The sequence below is a fragment of the Rhinatrema bivittatum genome, chromosome 1, assembly GCF_901001135.1.
Source record: "Rhinatrema bivittatum chromosome 1, aRhiBiv1.1, whole genome shotgun sequence".
NCBI classification, from domain to species: Eukaryota; Metazoa; Chordata; class Amphibia; order Gymnophiona; family Rhinatrematidae; genus Rhinatrema; species Rhinatrema bivittatum.
Window position 1 is genome coordinate 424,312,784 of NC_042615.1, and position 26,030 is coordinate 424,338,813.

General features: G+C 40.5%; 1 protein-coding gene across 3 annotated transcripts in view; it reads left to right on the forward strand.

Moving 5' to 3' along the window:
* TDRD7 (tudor domain containing 7) overlaps nucleotides 1-26,030 on the forward strand; it is a 345,168-nt gene that overhangs the window by 199,963 nt on the left and 119,175 nt on the right. For all 3 annotated transcript variants that reach the window (XM_029603524.1, XM_029603532.1, XM_029603540.1), the window contains exon 8: nucleotides 19,735-19,921. In XM_029603524.1, the coding sequence (XP_029459384.1) occupies nucleotides 19,735-19,921 (187 nt within the window). The remainder of the gene's footprint in view (nucleotides 1-19,734; nucleotides 19,922-26,030) is intronic.

Consider the following 26,030-nt stretch of genomic DNA (forward strand, 5'->3'; position numbering starts at 1 on the left):
CTGTATCGCTCCATGGTGAGACCGCACCTTGAATACTGTGTACAATTCTGGTCGCCGCATCTCAAAAAAGATATAATTGCGATGGAGAAGGTACAGAGAAGGGCTACCAAAATGATAAGGGGAATGGAACAACTCCCCTATGAGGAAAGACTAAAGAGGTTAGGACTTTTTAGCTTGGAGAAGAGACGACTGAGGGGGGGATATGATAGAGGTGTTTAAAATCATGAGAGGTCTAGAACGGGTAGATGTGAATCGGTTATTTACTCTTTCGGATAGTAGAAAGACTAGGGGGGCACTCCATGAAGTTAGCATGGGGCACATTTAAAACTAATCGGAGAAAGTTCTTTTTTACTCAACGCACAATTAAACTCTGGAATTTGTTGCCAGAGAATGTGGTTCGTGCAGTTAGTATAGCTGTGTTTAAAAAAGGATTGGATAAGTTCTTGGAGGAGAAGTCCATTACCTGCTATTAAGTTCACTTAGAGAATAGCCACTGCCATTAGCAATGGTTACATGGAATAGACTTAGTTTTTGGGTACTTGCCAGGTTCTTATGGCCTGGATTGGCCACTGTTGGAAACAGGATGCTGGGCTTGATGGACCCTTGGTCTGACCCAGTATGGCATTTTCTTATTTCTTATGTTCGTCCCTAAGAGGGTCGACCTTTCAGAGGACTTGCCTTTCGGTAGGTCTCGGTCCTTTTGTCTCAGACAGCCCAAGAATGGAGTGGGCTCGGGTGGCAGATCCTCCCAAGCTTCCCAATGACCCTTTCCAAAAGACGGATTGCTTGTTTGTCCTTTATGGTGGAAGAAAGCAGGGCAAACTGGTTTTGCGGGCTACAAAAGCTTGCTGGATTAAGGAGGTGGTCATGGCTGCTTATGTGGATGCTGAAAAGCTGTTGCCTACTCAAGTTAGGGCTAATTCCACTAGGGTTCAGGCAGCATCATGGGCAGAGGTTAGATTGTTGCCTCCCATTGATATCTGCTGAGCTGTGATGTGGTCCTCCTTACATACTTTTTCCAGGTTTTATCGTCTGGATGTACAGGCGTGGGAGGAGGCAGCCTTTGCATGTGTGGGGTTCACTGGACCATGGGCAGCTTCTCACCATGTTTGGGAGTAGCTTTGGTACATCCCCACTGGTCCTGAGTCTGTCTACCCGCTAGGAAATGAAGAAATTACTTACCTGATAATTTTGTTTTCCTTAGTCTAGACAGATGGACTCATCTTCCTGCCCTCTGCTGCCGAATGATTGTCAATAGTTATCCTGAGGGCTATGGGTCCCAGGGGATTATTGGTAAGTGTTCATCCAGTTCATAGATTGGGGTACCCAGGTTCTTACCGAAGTTCAGTATTTCTTGTTGGTTGAATACAGTTATGGTTGCCTGTTTTTAATAGTTTTGCCACAGTTGCTTTTGAAGAGAATACTCGTAGGCTGGGGTCACTGCAGGAGTATATATATTATGACAACAGCTTGTTCTGTCTCCATCTACTGGCAGGGGAACATAACCCATTGGTCCTGAGTCGATCTGTCTACACTAAGAAAAACGAAATTGTCAGGTAAGTAATTTCTCCAAATGCAAATGCTGTTTGGGAGAGAGAGAGAGCGCCTCTGTAGAGACCAATATGTAACTTTACTATTTATACCACTGTAAGAGGGGGGCACTTTTAACTTGGGGTGGGGTTTGGGGGGTGGGGTAGGTTTGGGGGGCAGTTTTACATACACAGATACGAACAGAAAAGTTGACTTCACTGAAGATTGTTTATCATTTGGAGCAATGAAGGATAAAAGAGAAGTTGATTTGTACCTTGCTTGATGTGCACTCCACCTAGCTTCAATCAATCTAGGTAGAGAGTACATTGTACACATCATCTCCTTTTAGCTTTCATGAGAGGTCTAGAATGGGTAAATATGAATCTGCTTACTCTTTTGGATAAAACTAATTGGAGAAAATTCTTTATCACTCAGCACACAAGCTCTGGAATTTGTTGCCAGAGGATGTGGTTAATGCAGTTAGTGTAGCTGGATTCAAAAAAGGTTTGGAGAAGTTCATTACCTGCTATTAATGAATTGACTTAGAAAATAGCCACTGCTATTACTAGCATCAGTAGCATGGAATTTAGTGTTTGGGTAATTGCCAAGTTCTTGTGGCCTGGTTTGGCCTCTGTTGGAAACAGGATGCTGGGCTTGATGGACCCTTGGTCTGACCCAGTATGGCAATTTCTTGTGTTCTTATGTTCATCGCTCCAAATGACAGAAAATCTTAAGTGATGTAAACTTTGCTGTTCGTACTTCTGACTCTGTATATAAAACTCCCCCCGCCCCCCCCCCCCCCCCCCCCCCCCAAATCTCCACCCTGAGTTGAGTCCCCTCTTACAGTGGTATAAATAGTAAAGTTAAATATTGGTCTCTACAGGCTCTCGCTCTTGCTCTCTTGCCCTGCCTGAACGGTATTTGTGATTTAAAAAAAAATAAATTTCAGTCAGTAATGCACAGAAAAAAGGTGCTAGCTCTGCTGTTAAAACCCGCATTGATGTGTGTTACTCTGTTGCATTTAGTAGCTGGTCGTTACCATTAACTATGCCCAAGCTCCTCCCACTTGCATAACTGATATAACATTTGCATATTCGCATGTGTAGCAGTATTTCCCGCAGGCATTAGGGCCTTAATGTTAAGGTCCTAACGCAAAATGATAAATAACCTTGTTGCTTTGCTGCTCTTCCCAGTCACCTTTTCTGCTTTTTTGAGCTGATTGTAGTTTTTTTCTTCTCCTAATTCCTGTGTTGCTTGAGGGTAACATTGGCAATGTATCACATACTTTAATTTGTATTGTATTTACTTGAGGTATGTTATCTTTATAACTCTCTAGCTGCTATACTATTAACAAAGGAGTATGTGTATGAATAAATGTATAAAAGAAAATACAATATATTAAAATCTACAACATAAATATTCATTTTTGTAAGGTAATAAAATCAGTATTAAGAACAATGTGTAAGGGAAAATGTTATTTCAAAACTAACTGGACAAGGATATGAAAGTACTTTGTAAACTACAATATAAATATAGATGACTTTATAGATATGAAAAATATTTATAGATAGAAATCTGCTAAGAATGGTATAAAAAGCTTTGTGATGAAATTAGTTATGTGAGGGTAAACACCATGTTCATAAAATTGAATATTTTCTACAACAAGTTCCATAGCTTACCTGTTACAGGGTGTGTTTCTTAGTACTATTTGATAATGTATATTTGGATTTTAGATTTAATTTGCCTTTTCCGAATCCATGTGTCACTTTGTATTAGTCCACATTATAGTTCATCTATCTTGCAGTGTCCATCTGTGGTTCCTCACAATCAACTAGTTTATTTATTTAACTTTTTTATATACCAACATTCAAGACGGTGGTCCCATCATGCTGGTTCACAAGAAACAGGGGTGTAATTATAATAAACTTTACCATTTAAACAATAGTGCAGAAAAGCAGTTACATATAACAAGGAAAACAATAACTTGGAATGAGAAGGGAAATGAAGATCAGATAGTTATATATATGTATACATTGACTTTGAATAATTGTGTATCATCTGCAAATTTGCTTATTGTTCCTTTTTTTTCAAACAATCAGTTAACACTAGTTCAGGTATAGATCCATGGGGCACTCCTCTATTCACTTCTCTCCACTGAAAACTGACCATTTAGAGCTACTTATTCCTATCTTACCTAGTTACTAATCCAGAATAGAATATGGCCACCTGTCCATGACCTTGTAATTTCCTGAGCAATTTCTCATGTCAGTTTATCACACAAATCAAATAAATCCTCAGCAAACATACACTTTTCTCTTCATATTCAATTTAATTCCTCAGCAGCACTAAACAATCAACAAAATATTGGAATTACAATTGTATCTTTATTGTAACTTGTCAGCATTATGTACTCAATTTAGGGACCATCATATTGAATGCATAAATTCATTTATCTGGTATTTTCTAGATATTAGTGCAAAGTTACAATCATTGGTCCACATATTCTATTTTTGCAAATACATTTTTCATGCGTTGAAATTTCATTATTCAAAATGCAAAGCAGTACACCTCTTGAACCTGATTGTTGAAAAACAAGGACCCGATACAGTATACTGAATTTTGACATGAACTTATTTTTGCATCAGTAATTCTTCCTTAAAGCAGTTTAACATGATATCAACCTTGTAAACTTGCCAGTAGGTATAGTCATTCTCTTGCTGCTACTTCCTGCTGTTTATACTTCTACATGCTTATTTAAAAAAAAAAAAAAATCAGGAGATTATTCAGTCTTAGTCCAGAGGTTCCCAAACCTGTCCTGGGGGGGACTCCCCAGCCAGTTGTTTCCTGGATATTCACAATGATTATACTCGAGATAGATTTGCATGTATTACCTCCATTGTTTGCAGATTTATCTTAAGCTTATTCATTGTGGATATCCTGAAAACTTGTCTGGCTGGGGGGCCCCCAGGATAGGTTTGGGAGCCCTCCACTCTTAGTCATTATCCAAAGCAACCAATAACAAAATTATTAATCAACACACTTTCATCATCATGTGTCTGAAAGTCTATGCAAATCCTATGCAAACAATAAGACATCTTCTCAAAACACATTTCAAGGTACTTTTTACATTAAATCCTGTAGTAAGTCATCTGCAGACAGAAAGTTCATTCTTGTTCTTTCCAGTTCAGGATTTGCAACAGATCACGTCCATTGCAATCAGATCTGACGTGATCTGTAACTAACCAACATATAACACAGAATAATTTTGGCGAACAAAAAAATCTACCATAGGGTCTTCCATTCCATTGTTAATTCAGCTTTTGCATGCAGTTAATCACAAACGCATCATCAATTTAGTCTTACCAATGTAATATTGGCCACACTGGAATTCAGTCAAACTACAAATGTAGATTTACAATCTGTATAGTTATTTATTCAGACAAATAACTGATTTTGTAATGTCTGTTTTTACTGTATTTAAGCACATTAGACACCACAGCAAAAATGCACCACTGTAGAAGTCTGAGTCTGATTGCACCACTTGTACTTTGATAATTTTTTCAAACCTTGATGGTTCAGCTAAAGTGGAATATAACGTCCCCCAGTGTTTTCTTATTTGACACATTTTAGATGACAAAGTAGAAAGTTGTAAAACAGATTTGCTGCAATTATTGCTGTTTTGGCTGAGGTAAAAGTAATCAGTATTTGCAAACTTGGGCACAGGTAAAAGCTTGCTTAACACATTTGTAAGGATAACCCTTATCTAAAATCCACTTACCCATATCTTTAAATTTGTTTAAATTCATCTGTCTGTACACAGATCTCTAATCCTTAAAAACTTGCTTATGGGCAGACAGTCTTTAAAAAGCCAAGGGAGAAATCTTTCATATCTTGTTTGTTTAGGCTTGCAGAAAAATAGTAGATAAATTACCTTCACTTTTATCTATATGTCCAAAAATGAAATAGCTTGTACATAAAAATTTAATGTGAATTTTAAGTGTGACTCTTGATATTTTAACCACTGATGAAAATTAAGGACTCATGGGAACCCATCCACAAAACAAAAATGCCACCAATGTATCTCTTCCAACATCTCCAGTGAGCCGTCCATGTACTCAAATTATATATATTTTTCTTCAAAAGATGACACAGGTTAGCAATGTCAAATGTAACTAAAAAGTCACATCACTTGTATTGTCCAAAGAACACAAAAAAAGTAATTTATCCTTGATATGACTTGGTTTGAGGTACAAACGGGTTTAACAAGCATTCAATAAGAATTGACAGTGCCTCCAGGGACTTTATCACATACCTTCTGACAATATCTATTAGCTCACCCTTATCCACATGTTTGTTTACACCAGGGGTTCCCAAACCCACGGCCCAGGATCTTCTCCCAGTCCATTGAGTGTCTTTTCAGCCCACCAAGCTTCCTTGTCTACAGCCAGATTGGTCTGGAGCAAGGTTTACGTTTTGTTTTGGCCCACATGCAGCGGAACAGCAGTACGTCAAATGCAGATGTGCCAGCGCGGTTCCCAACCCCTACCAGTAAGAGGAAGGTGTGTATGTGACTGCAAATACAGAAGTGCCAGCAGAATTCCAAACCCCCACCAGCAGAAAAGGAATACATATGAGTAAGGGGGAACAGAGGGAAATGTGTGTGGGAGAGAAAAGGAATGTGAGGGAATGGAGAGGAGAGGAAAGGGGGAAGAAATGAATGAGGTGAGGGAGAATGGAAGAAAGGGGTAAGAGGGAATATTTATTTTATTTAGGCATTTTTATATACCAAACATATTGTGTACACCTCATGTCGGTTTACATAGTTTAATGGACAGTCTTTAACGACATGTCCTAAAATTACTCAATAGAGTAAAATAATAAAATAGAGATAAAAATAAACCAAAAATACAATCACCCTATAAGAGCATATAAAATTAAATCCTAATCATTCTAAAATAACAAAATACATAAAATTCACTCAAAATCAGACTAAAATAGGGTTAAAATAGGTTACATGTTGCAGGGGAAGTCACTAAAGGAATCATACTGTGCTGTTGAAAGCCTGTACAAACAGCCATGTTTTTACCTGCTTCTTAAGACTGGATATTCTCCTCTAACCTTAACTCAAGTGGAAGAGTATTCCAGAGTTTCGGCCCAGCTATAGAAAGGGCCCTCTCTCTCTAACTGTATTAAGATGTGCTGACTTAGGTGATGGAACTGAAAGAAGTGCTTTACCCAGGGACCTAAGATTTCGAACGGGTGTATGAATTTGAAGTGTTGCGTTTAGCCATTCATTATTGTTGCCATAAATATTTTTATGAATCAATGTCAGACATTTATATTTAATTTGAAAATGAATGGGAAGCCAATGTAAATTCAGCAGGATTGGGGTGATATGATCGAACTTTTTAGAATTAGTAGATGTGCGGCTGCGTTTTGCAAAAGTTGCAGCGGGCGAATGGTGCCTAGCGGTAGGCCCAAAAAATAGTGCATTACAATAATCCAATTTTGTCAATAAAGCTTGAAGCACAGTTCGAAAATCATTATGATGCAACAGTGGTTTCAATTTCCTTAAAATCTGCAATTTGTAAAAACCATCCTTAATTATATTCTTTACAAATGCCTTTAAATGAAATTCATTATCTAAAATAGCACTGAGACTCCTAACCTCTTGTTTGATGTTGTAAATGGGTGAACTAGAACTGATTTCAAGTGTAATTTTGTCCGTAATCTTATTACAAATGTACAGAATCTCTGTTTCCGAGTTGAGAGGTGACATCTGGTAAGGAGTTGATTTATGGAACTATTATAAATGCCCCACAGTTTCAATGTCGTATCTAATGAATCTTTGGAAGAAGAATCTGACATCATCCGCAAAAATATGTCAGACCTAATCCTGACAACAATCTACACAATGGTGCCATATAAATATTAAACAACGTCGGAGAAAGGGAAGAATCCTGTGGTACTCCTGTTAAACTCATCTTTTTAGATTCTACTATATTTATTTTAACGTTGAATGATCTCTCTGTTAAATAAGATTCAAGCCAAGCTAAAGTAGTATCCTTAAGACCAATTTCTTTGAGCCTGAAGATCATGGCCTCATGATTAATAGTGTCGAATCGTGCCGAAATATCTAATAGAATTAGAAGGTATGAGTTTCCATGGTCTAAGCCTCTCAATATGGTATCGGAGAGGGAAGTCAATAAAGTTTCTGTACTATGTGATTTCCGAAATCCATGTTGCGAAGGTAAAAGTAAATGGTTTTCTACGTATTCTACCAATTGTTTATTTACCACCTTTTCTAAAAGATTTGCTAGAAAAGGAATCGTAGAAATGGGACAGTAGTTCGCTAAATTTTCTGAATCAAGAATAGAGAGCAAAAGTGTATTGGGGTAGTGAGTGGAAGAAAGTGTGCCACACTATTACATCATCCTGCCATTGACCCATTGTCTGATGTTGGGGGAAGAGGAGAGGCAGGTTGGTAGCATACCAGCTTTCTAACTTTCTTACTGACACTGCCATACCTCCAGTGGCATTCACAAATACTAGTGCAGTGTCTATTCTTAACCTAAGTTGATGTTCGTACTGTTTTGGACTGAACTGATGGTACAGCTTCCTGGAACATCTGCTCTACCATTAGCCCTCCATGTTGCCCCATTCTACATGCTTAATTTTTCAACCATTCTCACACAGCTTTTTTTTCTCCCTTTCTCACGCTGCTTCTACTACTATTCTAATGCTGCAGCTGCATCTTCCTCTCTACCCCTCCAGATGCCTTCCCCAACACCACTTAATCAGTACTGCACACCCTCCCCTGTACATGCTGCCTTACATACTACAGTCCTTTCTCCCAATCTCTCTACAAATAATGCCTCCCACACTACCATCCCTTAACACTGCTCCCTCTTCAGATGCTTCCTCCTGCACCACTACTCCACCACACGCACCTTCCTCTCCCTCTGCTGTTTAGGATGCTGCTTCTATTATTGCAGGCCCTTCTTGCACTCTCTCCCTCTTTCCCAACTCCATCAATCTATCTCTTTCTTAGCCTGTTTTCACCACTTTTTTCCCTGCACTACCACCATTTCTCCCTCTTCCCCTCTCCTATTGCTGCTGCAGTGCTGATCCTGGTCCCTGTGGGCAGCCTCTAGTCTTGTTGTCACTGCCATTCCTGCTTCCAGCCCATGTGACCATACTGATTTCACCACTATAGTAGCTGCTGCTTCTGATTGCACCCCCACAGATGCAGCTGTTTCCGGCCCATGGCTCCTGCCATTTTTGGCCAGGCTCATGAAGAGGCTGTAGTTTTCCCCCCTTTTTCTGTATCTTGGGGTTTCCCCTGTGAATGGCCTCAGGGACCACCAGGGGTCTGCAGACCACAGGTCAGGAACTACTGCATTAGGGGCGTGAGTCTGTTTCAGTGAATCCCTAGAATGCTCGGACTGCAGTCCATTGCAAACATCCAGTGGGAATCCTGCGCCCTGCCTTCCTCTTCTCCGTCATTTCTAATTACTGAAAGGGCCATATTCCTAGGGATCCCACTCCTCAGTCACCTGAACACTCTGATTTCAAATGTTATTTGGATCTTTGCTTTAAAAAATTTGGTCACCCGATTTACACCTTTAAAAAATTCTAATAGTTTCTAATAGGTAATAGGTTTTTTCCCATTAAGTCATACTTATCAATGTATTAAGTAATTCTGTTCTTAATTATTGTTTCTACCATTTGCCCTTTTCCTTAATCACTCCTTGAGCCCTTTTTAAAAATTTAGAATGGTTCCTGTCCTGAGGCAGATTCTAATGATATTTTAGATTAATAAGAATAGATCTGCACTTTCATATTTGAGTTCTTTCAGACTTGGGGATGAATACCATTAGTTTCTTGTGATCTGTTGCTATTTAGCCTGTCAGTTTGCTGTTATACATCATCCAGTTTAACAGTGATTTTCTTCAGTTCCTATTAACTCAAGACTTCCTAAACCTGTCCTGAGTACCCCCACAGCCAGTTGGGTTTTCATTATATCCACAATGAATATTCATGAGAGAAATTTGCATATCACGGAGACTAAATATACACAAATTTATCTCATGCATATTCATTGTGGACGTCCTGTACAGGTCTGTGGTGAAACATATAAACAGGATCGAGTCTGTCCAGAGTAGTGACTACTAAAATGGTCACTGGTCTTCGTTCTAAATCATATGGGGTTAGACTTAAAGATCTAAACATGTACACCCTAGAGGAAAGGCAAGATAGGGGGGAGATATGCTAGAGACATTCAAATATCTTAAAGGTTTCCATTCACAGGAGGAGCCATTTTCAATGGAAAGGAGGCTCTAAAACGAGGGGTCATGAGATGAGTGAAAGGGGGGTAGATTCAGGAGTAATTTTAGGAAGTAGTTCTTTACAGAGAGGAGGGTGGTGAATGCATGGAACAGCCTCCCAGTGGAGGTGGTGGAGGCAAAAACATTATCCAAATTCAAGAAAGCTTGGGATAAATACAGGGGTTCCGTAAGGAAATGATGCTAAATTAATTGGATGGATGGGCTATAAAGTCTTTCTGCTGTCATGTTTCTATGAAAACCTGATTGGCTGTGATGGGTCCCCAGTACGGGTTTGGGTAGCCCTGTGACTTGACTTGTCACTTTCAAAGAGGTTTTGGTGTGGCTGTCTCCCCAGCTCAATTAAGACTGAAGCAAATAATTTGTCATTTTTCTGTGATGGATTTCTCTTCCCTGAGCACCCATTTTACTCTTTAGTCATCTAGTGGTCCAGCTAACTTCCTTGCAGACTTCTTGCTTTTGATCTGCTTGAATTTATTGTTTTTGCTCTGGCAAGCTGCTTTTAAAACTTTTTTTTTGGCCTGTCTGCCTTATTGTTTTACATCTGCTTTCTAGTACCTATGCTCTTTCCTAGTCTCATTTGGACTTTCTTTTTTAAAACATGCTTTTTCGGCTTTAATAACCTCTTTCGCTACCCTATTTAAGCATACTGGCAGTTGTTTGATCGATCTTTGACCTTTTTTAATCATGGAATGCATTTTATCTGGGCTTCTAAGATGGTATTTGTAAACCATGTCCATGCCTCATGCAGATTTGTAATCCTTGAACTGTCCCTTTTAGTTTCTTCTTGACTAATTTTCTCATTTTATCACTTTCATGAAGTTGAATGCAACTACAGTAGTATTTCAGTGTTCTCCCTTGAAAAATATCAAATTTGATTGCATCATGGTCACTATTGCCAAGTGGCCTCATTATCATTGCCCTTTGCACCAGGTCTTGCAATCCACTGAGAACAAAGTCTAAAGTAGTTCTCCCTCTTGTCAGTCCCAGGACTAGCTGTTCCATGAAGCAGTCATTTATGGCATCAAAAAACATTATCTCCCTTGCATCTCCTAAGATGTTCACCCATTCAATATTGAAATAATTGCAGTCCCTTATTTTTTGTTTTGCCATAGTTATTAGCATGTCTTATCTGCTAGTATTTGTTTCATCCTCATCAGATGGGTGATAGTATAGTTATATTCTTCCCTCTCTCTCGCATGCAATTTCTGTGTATAGAGACAGCATACAGTTTATATGCTGTTGAACTCTTATATTAACATATAATACCACCCCACCCAAGGACAAATTGTGGGAAAATATCAGCCCAGGGAATTTTTATCCATACTGGCCCATGAACATCCAGTTACACAAAAAAAAAATATATAAAAGTTCTTGACCACTTAAATGTAACAATTATAGAATAAAAATAAATATAAAAGGTACAAGCAAATTTGTAATATATAGTGCAAATATATATATTTTTTTTAAATAAAAGTTTCATTAACCTCTCAAAGAAAATGGGAATAACATAGTAACTAGTACAAAAATGTATAGTTGTGATCATCCACCAAGCACCAAGAAACCATTTTCCCCACTAACTGGTCTGTCATACTAATAGCACATGAGAGATCTCTTGAAAATCCACATGGCTAGTGCCAAGATGGGATTAAATCTGCTTGTAAAGTGCCATCTATAGACATTGTCTCACTCAATTACGTCTTGCCCTCTTGTTCAGCCAGAAAATTGCTCAAATATGCTTAAGTCAAACTGCATGACATCTCTAATCCAAGTGACTGATTTAGCTATCCTAATGTAAACAAACAAGATGTTTGTAAGAAAAAGTAAAGACAGAGAGAATTGACTGTTAGCATTTTTTGCAGTTCTACTTCACAATAAGGCCCTAAAACACCTGAGAGGCTTAGGGAAAAAACCAATTGTGATTGATAATAATAGGCCATACAGAAAGGGTCCCTGCTATCTTTGGACCCTTAGACTGAGAGTCGGACTGAATTTCCCTATGATGGTATTTGCCTTTGTTGCTAGGAGAGAAGCATAATATTTGTGGGTGAATGCTTGATAATATTGTCCACCTCTAAAAATTAATTATCCTTATTATAGATTACAAATAATTATGCATTTATAACAGTTTTTACATGAATAGGGGCATTCAAAGTGCAGTCTTCTGAAATAAAAATCACTTAAAATAACATTTATATTTTCTTGCACTGCTGTGGTACCAACCAGAAAACCATGCAAAAAAAAAAAAAAAATTTGGAACCCATATGGCATTAGACCTATTGTAATATGGTGGTTGTGGGTTTGGTGATCAGAAGAACATAACATAAGAAATTGCCATGCTGGGTCAGACCAAGGGTCCATCAAGCCCAGCATCCTGTTTCCAACAGAGGCCAAACCAGGCCACTAGAACCTGGCAATTACCCAAACACTAGGAAGACCCCCCCCCCCCCCCCCATGCTACTGATGCAATTAATAGCAGTGGCTATTTCCTAAGTAAACTTGATTAATAGCCGTTAATGGAGTTCTCCTCCAAGAACTTATCCAAACCTTTTTTGAACCCAGCTACACTAACTGCACTAACCACATCCTCTGGCAGCAAATTCCAGAATAAACTATTTCAATATCAGTATAGCTAACCTCCCATACCAAAATAGCTGGACTCCAACAGTAACAGCCCAACACATGAAAAAGCAACACTGCAAATATTACACCAGGTCCTAAAACACCAATACATCTCCTAGTAGGAAAGCAGAACAAGTCAGGCTGCTATACATCCCTACATAGAAACTACATGTTTGCAGACTACTTCACCTCAGTCACATATACAAAACAGAGAGAGACCCTCACTAATATAGAATAAAGTGACTATAAACAGAAACCTATAGACAAAAACTGATCTGGAAATCACATGCCAGACTCTGTATGCAGTGCAAAAATGGAAGAAACAAACAGCACCATTCCTCATAAAACATTAAACAATAAAAAAATATATATAAAACATCAATCATAATGGTAAAACTGTATAAATGAAAAGAATAAATATTTCAAAACATGATGAAAGGAATAATATGCAATAGTCATAATTTTAAAAAAAATTAACCAAATACCAAAATATTTCAAACCAGCAGACACATCAGATAACAGGCCATATTTAAAACTAAGGCCAAAAAAATCTTTCTCTCCATACCTGTGAACTTTTAATTTCCAGTCACCTTTTGATTATTGTGGATTAGTGGGGGTGGGGGGAAAGAGCGCAATTTTCTCCTCTGTCACAAACACACACCTCTACCTGTGCTCTTCCATAACAGACACACACATTCTCGTAGGACAAGCAGGATGGTAGTCCTCACAGATGGAACCCGGCACAGAAAATGTTTGTCAAAGCTTCTAGAAACTTTGACTGGCACACTGAGCATGCCCAGCATGTCACTATCCGCGTGGTTTCGCGAGGTCCCTCTTTAGTCTCTTCTTTTCTGCGAAGCAGCAGCCTTGTGACTCTCGGAGCTCTCTCCCTTTTTCTACCAAAATGTTTGTATTTCGAGGATTTTTCCTCCAGTATCTTCCACGCTGGGGTTCCTCTTTGCTAACGGTTCCTTTGGCGTCTCGGTAGGTGTTTTCCCTCATTCTTTGTGGTGGACTCCCGAGCATGTCACCTCCCTGTGAGTTCTGCCTGGTTCCTCTTACGACGACCACAGGTGCCCACTACTGTGCCCAGATGACTCCCAAGCGCCACTGTTCCCAACTGGATAAGATGGAGCAGCTTTTTGGCACCAAGAAGTCTGCTCCATCGACTCCTGCATCGGGGACTTTGACACCGAGGGGCCGCAGAGACCCCCCTTAGACTCAATCACCATCTGCATCCTGTCTGGTTCTTCCCCATGATGAGAAGGGCTCGGGGGATCAGCCCTCTCCATCGTCGGGCCACTCCAAGGCATCTGGATCGTCAGCATCATCTGCGCCGAAGAAGGACCAGGCCGAGCACATAGGGAAACAGACATCGGCACAGACAGTTGACGCACATTGCCGGTGCAGAGTCCAGAGGCCCACTGGTCCATGCTGAGCCCCCCCTCCAAAGCGACCCCATGGTGAAGAGGCCCCATCCTCTTCCAAACCCTGGAGTCCCAGGCATTCCCCACCAGTTACGGTGCCGGGCAGAATTTCTGGTTATTTGGTGAGCCCGGACCCCTGATGAAGGATTGAATATGAAACCTGGCCATGAGGAAAAGGAAGCGCTACCAAACCATCTTACAAGCATTGAGGAGATTCAAGATATAGTGTTGATGTGCAGCTAAGTAACATGAATAATGTTTTATGTTATAAGCATTGACGTGCAACATAAGAATTCACGGTATTTGGAATGTTTTCACATTTTTCATGGCTCAAATGTTTGTTTGTTTCTAACATTTTTTGAGTCTCACTGACCTAAAGAAAAAAAATGGGAGATGGTGGTATGTTGATGATTTCAACAAGTGGGTCACCTGGTTGGTACCTTCATATATTTATATGAAACTACCACTTCCTTCATTTAAAAATTTTAGACATATTTGTCTGATTAAAAATTTCTTCTGAAAATATAAAAAAAAGTAACAAATTTTGAGTTCCCATTTAGGCAGAAACTGTGAAATGTAATCCAGCCACTGAGCATCTATAGCAGCGCAGACATCAAAGTGCCAGCACACCAGTGGTCGTCATGCCTAGGCATGGAGCTGGGCACTATCCAACAAAAGGTGCTATAGAGTGCAACTGACTGTCATGGGCTTGTCAAGCACCTTCCTATTGCTGTGGGTGCTGTTGACATTGAGGGCCATTGGCACCAAGCATCATGGAATGCTGTCGGGCCATCAGTGCCAAGCACACGGGCCGATACAGTACAGTGCGCTCCGGTGGAGCGCTCTGTTAGCCCGCATCCACCCCCCCAAAACTAATAGTGCCCGCAACATGCAAATGCATGTTGATGGTCTTATTAGTTATTCCCGCACAATACAGAAAGTAAAATGTGCAGCCAAGCTGCACATTTTAATTTCTGCCGGCACCAGGAAAGTGTGCAGAAAAAACTGCTTTTCTGTACACCCCTCGACTTAATATGATAGCAATATTAAGTCGGAGGCCCCAAAATTTAAAAAACATCAAAATTAAAAAAAAAAAAATTAAATCGACTGGCAGCCCGCGGGTCAGAAGACGGACGCTCAATTATGCCTGCGTCTGTTTTCCAAACCCGTAGCTGTCAATGGGTCTGAGAACCGATGCCGGCAAAATTGAGCATCAGCTGTCAAACTCGCTGACAGCCGCCACTCCTGTCAAAAAGGAGGCGCTAGGGACGCGCTAGTGTCCCTAGCGCTTCTTTTATCGCAGGCCCTCATTAGCATATTCTTCCCCTTGAATCACGCGCACAGGAGAGCAGGTGCTCGCCCGCTCTCCCGCGACTTTTACTGAATTGGTCTGACAGTTGGGTGCCATCAAGCATTGCCACCCAAAACATTTGGTGCTGATACGTTTTTTTTTCCTTTTTGTCTGTTGCAGCTTTTAGCTTTGGTATTCCCATGCGAGAACTGCCATTCTGCCTTTCCTCAGAGGAAATTGTTACTTGTCTGTAATGGGAATTCTCTGATGGACAGCAGGTAGTCCATCCTCATGACTCCCTCCCGCCTCTCCTTGGAATTAGTTTCTGCAAGTCTTACCCTTTTTACGGAGTGAGGGGCTCTACCTGGGAAATAGAGAGGTGGCTACAGTTGCATATGCTCAGAGCATGCTAAAAGCTTCTAGAATCTTTGAAATCAAAGTTCTGTATTGGGCTTCATTGGATGATGTCACCCACACGTAAGGACTGAGGTTCTGCTGTCCATTGGAGAACTCTTGTTACAAGTAAGTAACTTCATTTAATCTAGTGCCGGTAGCTGGTGAAGTCCATCCCATTGGAATTGGCCCCCTATTTTTCAAAATCTTCCCTAGTTAATCTGTGCACCATGGTCTCAACCACACATTGAGACTCCAAAGTTCAGCCTGCCTCTGGGGTCTGCGCCTGTATCTAGGTACATTTCTGAGACTTGTCCTGGAGGTTCTGGATTTGGCTTCCAGAATCTCCCTCTTGCACTTTCCTGTCATTGGTACCAACATGCAGCACTCTAATTCTATCTAGATGACAAATGAGTTCTACTACCTTGGCACTAGGCAGGAAAGTTATCAAGTGAGCCTCATGCCCACCAGTCACCCAGCTTATCTACATTTCTAATGATCAAACTGCCAATAATAGTAGTCTTAACCTTTCCAATTTGGGCACACTTGGCGAGAGATCCATATTGAAAGATAATACCTCATTTCCAGGCCAATACAATAAAGTGCATGTGAAAAGCATTCATCCAAACTGGGCGCTTGTGTTTTTTTACTATGCGCACATTCACTTCTCTTGGGCACCTGATGCAATAGGCAAATAAGCCACCATGCTAAAAAAAAAAAAAAAAAAAGGGCCAGGGATAAATTGTGCATCCTTGTGTCCATGGCATCGGGTACATGGCTGTGCGTGGGTTAGGAAAAAAGATACCCAATTTTACAAGTGTCTGCTTTCCTAATCCGTACACAGCCACGGGTTAGGAAAATGCATACTCATAAATTGAGCAGCCGTTCTCCTAATCTGACTGCCATCAAGACTTTTTTTTTTTCCCGTGTTGCTGCTTTCTGTGGTGGTTCCTACTTAGTATCGCCATAATATTAAGTTGGAGGAACCACAGAAAAACAGAATTTCTGCTTTTTTGTTCAGGGTTTGGGCTGCCTCAAGACGTAATGCCAGTTCAGGGGCTGGCATTAAGTTTTGAGGGTTAAAATGTGCATGTCGGGCGCATGGTGATTTTTGTACATCAGGGGTACCAGCTGATAGCCTCATCAACGTAGTATTTACATATGATGAGCGCTATTAGCTATGCGCTGGTTTAGACACACTGATCCCCTTATTGTATCAGGAGTTATGCGATCTGAAGTACCTGACCTGGAAGGTTGTCATCTTGGTTGCGGTCACTTCAGCGTGCAGGGACAGCGAGCTTCAAATGTCATGATAGGGTTGTTCTCTGTACTCATCCTCAGTTCCTGCCTAAGGTGGTGATTGATTTTCATCTTAACCAGTAAATTGTCCTGCCCACCTTTTTTCCCAAGCCTCATTTGCACCAGGGCGAGCAGGCTCTGCACAACTTGGATTGTGAGAGGGCCTTGGCTTTCTAACTTGAGTGGACAGCAGGCCACAGGCAGTTCACGGAGCTCTTCATCTTTCAACAAGAATAGATTGGGAGTTGCGGTTACCAAGCAAACCCTGTCAAACTGGCTGGCGGATTGTATTTCCTTCCGCTACTCGCAAGTGGGCCTTCAGCTTGGAGGCCACGTCAAGGCTCACTCTGTCAGAACCATGGCAACTTCGGTGGCCCACTTGCAAGCGGTCCCCGTGGATGAGATCTGAAAGGCTGTGACGAGGAGTTCTCTCCGCACGTTCGCTGCCCATTACTGTTTGGACAGATGGCTGACATGACACAGCTTCAGCCAATCTGTTCTTCAGAATCTTTCAGCTGTAAAACCCAACATTTCCTACCTAGGGCTCATTTTTTGGATTCAGCCTGTCTCCCTTTGGCACCAGGTTAGGTGTCTGTGTGTTCAGTAAAGTTCAGGAGCAGGCTGTAGCTACATATTCACCCATGTGTGAGGACCACTATCCTGCTTGTCCTAGGAGAAAGCAGAGTTGCTTGCCTGTAACAGGAGTTCTCCTAGGACAGCAGGATGTTAGTTCTCAGGAAACCCGCCCGCCACCCCATGGAAATGGGTTTCTCCTACGTTTTATTTTTTCGTAGTTTTATGTTACAAAACTGAAGAGGGACCCCGCATTGATAGTGGCATGCTGGGCATGCTTAGTGTGTGACAAAAGTTTTCTGTGCCAGACTCCATTGATGATGTCACCCATGTGTGAGGACTAACATGCTGCTCTCCTAAGAGAACACCTGTTACAGGTAAGCAACTATTTCTTTTTAAATTTGAATGGGGATTTATTTTACACTTTGTCTGAAGCAATAGTTTCCTATTATGTAAATGTTCTCCTTGCCCCCTAAAAGGGCAGTAGTCTGTAAATGTAAATTTAGGTTGGGGATGGGAGATTGGGAAAAACAAACTGTCGAACCAAATAGTACACTCCCAAAATGTTCTCACACTCCCAAATATAAATCAAACCTCTGTTGGTTTTTTCCAGCCCTCTTCTGGAGTCATAGCTAGGTAGTCAGGTTTTGATGATTTCCTCAATGAATATGCATGAGAGAGATTTGCATATACCAAGTCTCCAATGTATGCAAATAAGTCTCATACATATTCATTGTCAATATACTAAAAACCAGATTGATTAGATGAGCTTCCAGAAGAGGGTTGAAAAACACTTTTTTTACTCTGAAACAACTATACTTTTAAAGCTCTATCATACTTCCCTCAGCAAGCAAAATAGTTTAGCATGTTAACCAAACCTCAATTTTTATTCTGTGTAAAGTTCTGCTCTCATCAGCTCTTGCTTCAGCAGAAGCTCCCTCAAGACTGACGTTTGTTTGTTTATTGTTTAAAAGGACTTGTTGCCCTCCAAAGTTTGGGGCATGTTACAATAAATCGCAATATAATCCACAATAAAAAAAATTTTTTTTAAAAATCCTCCCTTGCCTTCCTTTTGTATATTTCAATAGTTTATCCAAAAAGTTGTTTCATGCTATCATAATGGAACACATTCTTGTATAGACATTTTGTAATTTCTTTCCTGCTTTTTTTTACATTCTGACTCATAATTAGCTCAGAATAAGTAGTTGCACAAAGTTGTCCATGATTCTCCTTCTGCCCTGGATGATAATTTCCCTCTACTCCACAGAATGGAATGTCTGTTAAATTGACACACACAAGAATCTCGGGTTCGAAGTTGAAAAAACGGGTTGCAGGTTTAGTACAAATAGGAGAATTAATTACAAAGTAATAAACTTAAATTTGCTATCCAGAAACACCCATGGAAATTAATGTATGGGTAGGAATGCAGTTTGTTAGTGTCATCTCATCCCTGCCCTTGCAACTGCCAAACTGTGCCACACTACTGGATGTGATTCACTTTTAGTGTTGGGAGCAGTAACAGTAAAGGAGGTCTGGCAGCCGTATGTGTACCTGCACCACATCGATTTATCCCATCTCTGTCACTTGTATATGTAAAGAGAGCTGGTTCCTCGTAATTGTTTTGCTGTCTCTGTCCTCTCTCTCCCTTAGCTTTAAGATTTGAAAGAGACTGGGGCTTAAAGTGCTTTCCTAACTCTTCTTTTGGCCATACGAGTCCCCTTCATGTCAGCAATGCCTGCTCTGCAAGTTGGTATGCCAAAAGATTTTGTTAATGTTTGTGTGCCTTGGCTGTGAAAAGGTTGGGAAACACTGCAGTACTCTGTGCACACACTCATCTTACTCAGGACAGACAGAGACTGGAAGGACTCAAAGATGAGAGAGTGCTGCTGTGTGCAGAGTGCACAGCACAAAGCGGGTCCCGGCTGTCTATGCCTTGCATGCTGCCCATTAATTACCACAGTATAAGTCTTATACTATAGCTAGGAAGAAGAGACATGCTTGATTACCCATGTTTTCCAGAAGGAGTTCCTACAAGTTTTAAGAACCACCACTGGTGTCATTGTTGCTGCAAGAGACTGAGAGCAGAGCCCAGGTGCTGGTCTGGATCTGAGCATCCGCCAGTGGTGACATTTTTATGGCATACCTGATCAGATCTGAGGGCATACTGTTTGGGAAACACTATTATAGGCAATAGTTGATAAAGCTTTGTTTTTTGTAGCCTATCTAATGTTATATTTTGTCACTTGTAATTTAGATATGTAGGTGAAGGATACTCTATTGCACACGAGCATATGGAAGATGAAATGAAAGAATATTATAGACAGAATGCTGGCTCAACATCTATACAGACTGTAAAGGTTGGACAGCTTGTGGCTATAAATGCAGAAGAAGATGCTTGGTTGCGTGCTCGGATTGTTTCAATAACAGCTGACAAACTAGAAGTAAGTTTCGTTTTTTGGTTTTTTTTCCCTTATTTAATTTTAAAAAACATTCTTTGTGTAATAATTTAGCTGCAAAATCCAGGGTGAGGATATTTTCCCATTCATTTTTTATTCTTACAGTCTACAGTATTCAAAATGTCATTATTTCTGTTAGCTCTCAGCAGAACTAACAGAAAACAGTTTAGTTGCAGAAGGAATCAAATTCTGAGTTCCATCTTCTCCTGAGTTTTCATCATTGCCTTTTCAAGGCGGTAGAATCATGTATTTTGATTTACCCTTTTCTTTATAGATTCTGGCACACTGAACACTTTCTTCCCTTTCAGATATGTAGAAGACTGCACTCCAGAGCAGAGCTTTTTTTGAGTATATCTTCTGAGAAACTCTGTACTAAGCTCTCATTGTGGTAACATTTATTATCAAAACAGAAAACACTTAATTTTAAGTAGGCACCCTTGTAATTAAAACTACTTTTTTCATTTAAATTTGAACAAAATCTTCACAGATATAAGGACACTTTTTTTATTTTGTTAAAAATAGAACATTAAAGGGATTTTTTGCTACACATTTTTTTTCTCTTCTGAGGTAAGAAATGTTACTAATTTATTCCTTGTACTCTGCCTCTCTTTGCTAGGCTCACTTGTATATATATTTTTCTTTAAAATTGAAAGAATTACTTATCAGTCTGCAGAGGTGTCAGGAATGATTTAGAAGCAGCATTCAATCCCTAAGAGTAAGGTGGGTTCTATCCTTTTCATTCAATCGAGACACTCCAGAATGCATTTGTGGCAGGCTCCAAAGGGATTTGTGCTTCTCGACCAGAGAACTACTGCAACAGTGGCTGGACTAGAAAGGAGGTGGGAGAGGGGAGGGGGGGAGATGCTTAAGTTGAAATGCATGGGAGTCCATAAATGAAGACTTATGATGACTGTCTTAAATCCCTGTCATAAATGAGTGTGCAGGATTGGGACAGGTTCCAGTTGGACCGGAAGTTCAAGGAGTTAGAGGAAGTGATCCAGGCCAAAAATATGATTTGTATGGTTTTATTTAGTTTAATTCTTACAAAAGTTTTCTGTATTATCTTTTTCATACCTCAGTATGCTTCATCCTTCCAGGTTGTTATTTTAGTTTTCTTAACCATCTGTTAGTTATATCCTTCTAGACCAGTCCAGACGTGTGGATTTGACATCCTGCCTGCAGTTGGAGGCGGAGAGCCATAACTTTTTTTTTTTTTTTTTTACTGATATCACTGGTATAAGGGATGGGGAAGCACAGGCATGTCGGTATTTTCCGTCTACAGCAGGTGTTGGCTGGTGCAGCAGGATTCCTATCTCCCGTACTTTGAGCTCTGGGACTTTCAAAGTAGAGTTAGTTGCATGTTTGCTTGCTCCAAGGGCAACAGTCCTCAAATTGATTCCCCGGGCAGAGCTATTCTAAGGACAAGCAGGAGATGAATTTAGCCACACAAATGCGTGATGTGGGTGTTCCTGCATAACCCCTATGGCTCCAGCCTCCTTAGTCTATTTCCTTCTCCCAAAGTGAGAGAATATCTCTGCACACTTGTCTGCTTGCTGTATTTTTTTTTCATGGTTTTTTTGCGTATTCTCAATTTTTCCTCAGTTTTTTTTTTTTGATAATGTATTTAAGTTGTCTTTGAGGCATGTTACAAAAGTAAAATACAATACATAAGATATGTTAACCAATAACTGATAATAGTCATATAGAGATCTAGAGAATATAAATCTCGCTAACTGAGCTGATAGGATGACGACTTCAACAGTCCAACTTAATGAGCTCACAACATTATGACATTAGAACGTCATAAACATTATTAACCATGTAAATATTTTAATCAGTATGATCATCTAAGCCAAACCTGGGTTCCTAAGAAATTCTTAAGTTTCGAACAGTAGTAACACGTCTAGAACTTAGGCGTTGAATAACTGCTTACTTCCTCCCCCCTAATATGCCCACTAGTTTTCCATTTGGGCACTTTTGCGTAATGGGAACATGGTGGGAAAATCATCATCAATAACTTGTAAGGCGGTATGTACTGGATAGGTGTTCATCTCCATTCCAATTTTGAAACTGGCCTAGACTGTGCTCTTTACTGTTTCTAAAGAGGACAGGATTCCAGGGTGTCAGGTTTTGGGTTTGAGTCTGATATATTTATTATGAGGTGGAGCTAGTATAGACAGCACTTTGGGTATTAGGCTGGAAACAAGATTAAGTGGAAAAACGCATCCTCTGGGTTGGGGCTTGTACTAGAGCGAGTCGCGCTAGTGGTAATAACCAATGATGTATTTATGAACACGCATCATCTACTTCACTTAGCTGGAAACAGTATCCTTTCTTCTAATTGCTTGGCCCTAGCCATCCCATACCATAGTAAGTATCCATCATATGTCGTCCTGTACCTTAAATTAGGACGTGGAGGGTGAAATGGGTTTGAGAAGGCTTCCCATGTCTGCAGGGCACGCTTTTTACAAGATGAGGTCTGGGCTATGACATGTTCAAAAGAAAACAAGAGTAGCATGCCTTGAAACCAATGTCACTATCAGGGCTGTTTGCTGTAGTCCAATGGGAAAGAATAGTTCTGCGCCCAATGAGGCTCACTTTACGTAAAAATAAAAGGTTAGAGGTACTTAGTGGGCTAGTATGGTCTGTCAGGGTCCCTAAAAGCCACAAACTAGGACTGAGGGGTATAACTACCTGCAAGAGCTGCTCTCATTTCTGCTGAAGTGCTTCCCAAAAAGCATGCATGACTGGGCATTCCCAAAAGGAATATATATGTTCCTTCATTGACTTAACATCAGAATTGAGAGAGGTATTCGAGCACGTTTGCCTTGCCACAGAAAGAGTCTCAAAGCTTTGTTCAGGATTTTAAGATCGCATTCATTAAGCCACAATGGGACCATTTGCAGTAAGTATAGCCACTTTGGCAAGATTATCATTTTGAAAAGTTGTACCCAACCCGAAAGAGATAGCAGAAGCGATTGCCAACGCGATAGGGTAGTGGTAGAATATTGCATTAATGGATTTACATTGGCTCGGTATGTATCTTGTATGTTTAGGAGGAATTTAATCCCTAAATATTTAAGTTCTCCAATTACCCACTTTAGGGGAAACACCCCTGGCCAGACATGGCCTCTGACTTGTCTGTGTTGATTTTTAAGCCGGCAAATCGGCCAAAGTGTTGCTGTAATGAAAGGACTGCAGGGAGAGAGACTAAAGGGTTCGTTAAAAAGACCAGCACATCATCTGCAAATGCTGCTACTTTGAATATATAATTGGGGCCTCCAAACCCTCGCACCTCTGAGGAGGCGTCCAGTCTGCGGAGTAGCAGGTCAATTGAAAGAATGTTCAGCAAGGGCCATGAGGGACAACCTTGACGGGACCCCTCGTTGGATAGGAATGTCCCCTGAGATGAAACCGTTGGAAACTATGCGAGAAATGGGACGCTGATATAGAAGTAGTATGTATTGCAAGAAATCTCCTCTGATTCCAAATCTACTCAACTCAGAGAACCATATGTCCATGACACCCTGTCAAATGCTTTTTTGGAATCAAACCCTGGTATATTTTTGTGTTTGGCAAATCGTGTATGCAGAAAGCGGTTTGACAATATTCGCATTCTGCTTCCTCCCTTTTACAAACCCGACCTGAGGAGAGGAGGTTGAGGGTAAGTCTACATTAAGCCTGTCCACTAAGACTTTGGCTAAGATTTTTAAGTCACAATTCAAAAGGGAAATTGGCCGATATGAAGCCAGTAGTAAAGGGTCTTTTCCGGGTTTAGGTAGGACAGTTATGTAGGCTAAATTGAAAGACTCTGAAAATGCTCGGCGCTCTAGACCCTCGAGGTAAAAATTCGACAATGGGGTGAGTAAATGTGGACTAAGAATTTTATAAAAGTCATAAAAACCGTCGGGCCCTGGGGATTTACCTGATTGTGTAGAGGTTATCGCTTGTTGGACCTCAATGGGTTGAATGGGTCTGTTCAAGAAAGCAGTTTGGGTATCTGAGAGCTGCGGGAGGTGAAGGCCCTGAAAGAAAGTTTCTTCTTCTTTTCGCTCTGGATCTGTTCTATATAACTGTATAAAAACTGCAAAAGATTTCACTGATATCTGTTTGGTTTGAAGTGATTATACCCCGTTTTGTTTTCATCTGGAGTATGTGTGATTTCTGCTGTGCAGACCGAACTAGATTTGCCATTAGCTTACCCTGTTTGTTCCCATATTTGAATAATAATGTTTCCCCTTTGTGTAAGGCACGTTGGGCCCTAAAATTTAAAAGGGTGTTTAAATGGCTCACATGTTGATAGAAGATTTTCCTGATAGCTGTAGTGGGGTTTTTATTTAAGTCACTCTTGGCTTTCTTTAATTCCTCTTCTAGGGAGAGGATGTCTTTATTTAATTGTTTAGTAAGGGAATGAACATAGGCGAGTATTTCCCCATGTAAAACTGCCTTCCCTGTTTCCCAAAACAATTGAGATTCTGTGTATGTTGTTGGTTGGTAGTTGCATATAGGGCCCATTTATCTTTAAGGAAGGTATGAAAAGAGGCGTCATTTTTAAGATAAGCTGGGAATCTCCACCTTGGTGGTGGGGCATTTCCAGACCTCAAGCCAGCCAAATGACGCTTTGACAGGAGCTTGGTCGGATATCACTATATTTCCTATTTCTGCAGATTGGATTCGTATCCAACCTGTATGGCCAACTTCTCTTCCTGTTTCATTTCCAGCTAACACTGGCACTATTTCTTTCTCCATTTTGACTGAAGCTGGCCTCAACTGCCTTTGCTGCTGATTTCTGATCGCCATGCCTAATTTTGTGGGGCAAATGCAAAATTCTATGCAGGATAATTGTGCACAATGCAGAATTCCCCAGGAGTATATTTTAGGTTGCTCTTCTTTACGGCCCTCCCCTTGCACTTGTCCACATTAAATGTCTGCCATTTAGATGCCCAGTCTTCCAATGTCACAAGGTCCTCTTAAAAATTCTCACAATCTTGCGATCTAAGAAGGTTTTCATGGGTAATGATTCAGATGGACTGAATCAAATCACGGTGAACCTAGAAGATGTGGTAGGCCTGATTGACAAACTGAATAGTAAATCACCTGGACCGGATGGTATACACCCCAGAGTTCTGAAGGAACTAAAAAATGAAATTTCAGACCTATTAGTAAAAATTTGTAACTTATCATTAAAATCATCCATTGTACCTGAAGACTGGAGGATAGCAAATGTAACCCCAATATTTAAAAAGGGCTCCAGGGGCGATCCGGGAAACTACAGACCGGTTAGCCTGACTTCAGTGCCAGGAAAAATAGTGGAAAGTGTTCTAAACAAAATCACAGAACATATAGAAAGACATGGTTTAATGGAACAAAGTCAGCATGGCTTTACCCAGGGCAAGTCTTGCCTCACAAATCTGCTTCACTTTTTTGAAGGAGTTAATAAACATGTGGATAAAGGTGAACCGGTAGATATAGTATACTTGGATTTTCAGAAGGCGTTTGACAAAGTTCCTCATGAGAGGCTTCTAGGAAAAGTAAAAAGTCATGGGATAGGTGGCGATGTCCTTTCGTGGATTGCAAACTGGCTAAAAGACAGGAAACAGAGAGTAGGATTAAATGGGCAATTTTCTCAGTGGAAGGGAGTGGACAGTGGAGTGCCTCAGGGATCTGTATTGGGACCCTTACTGTTCAATATATTTATAAATGATCTGGAAAGAAATACGACGAGTGAGATAATCAAATTTGCAGATGACACAAAATTGTTCAGAGTAGTTAAATCACAAGCAGATTGTGATAAATTGCAGGAAGACCTTGTGAGACTGGAAAATTGGGCATCCAAATGGCAGATGAAATTTAATGTGGATAAGTGCAAGGTGATGCATATAGGGAAAAATAACCCATGCTATAATTACACGATGTTGGGTTCCATATTAGGTGCTACAACCCAAGAAAGAGATCTAGGTGTCATAGTGGATAACACATTGACATCGTCGGTTCAGTGTGCTGCGGCAGTCAAAAAAGCAAACAGAATGTTGGGAATTATTAGAAAAGGAATGATGAATAAAACGGAAAATGTCATAATGCCTCTGTATCGCTC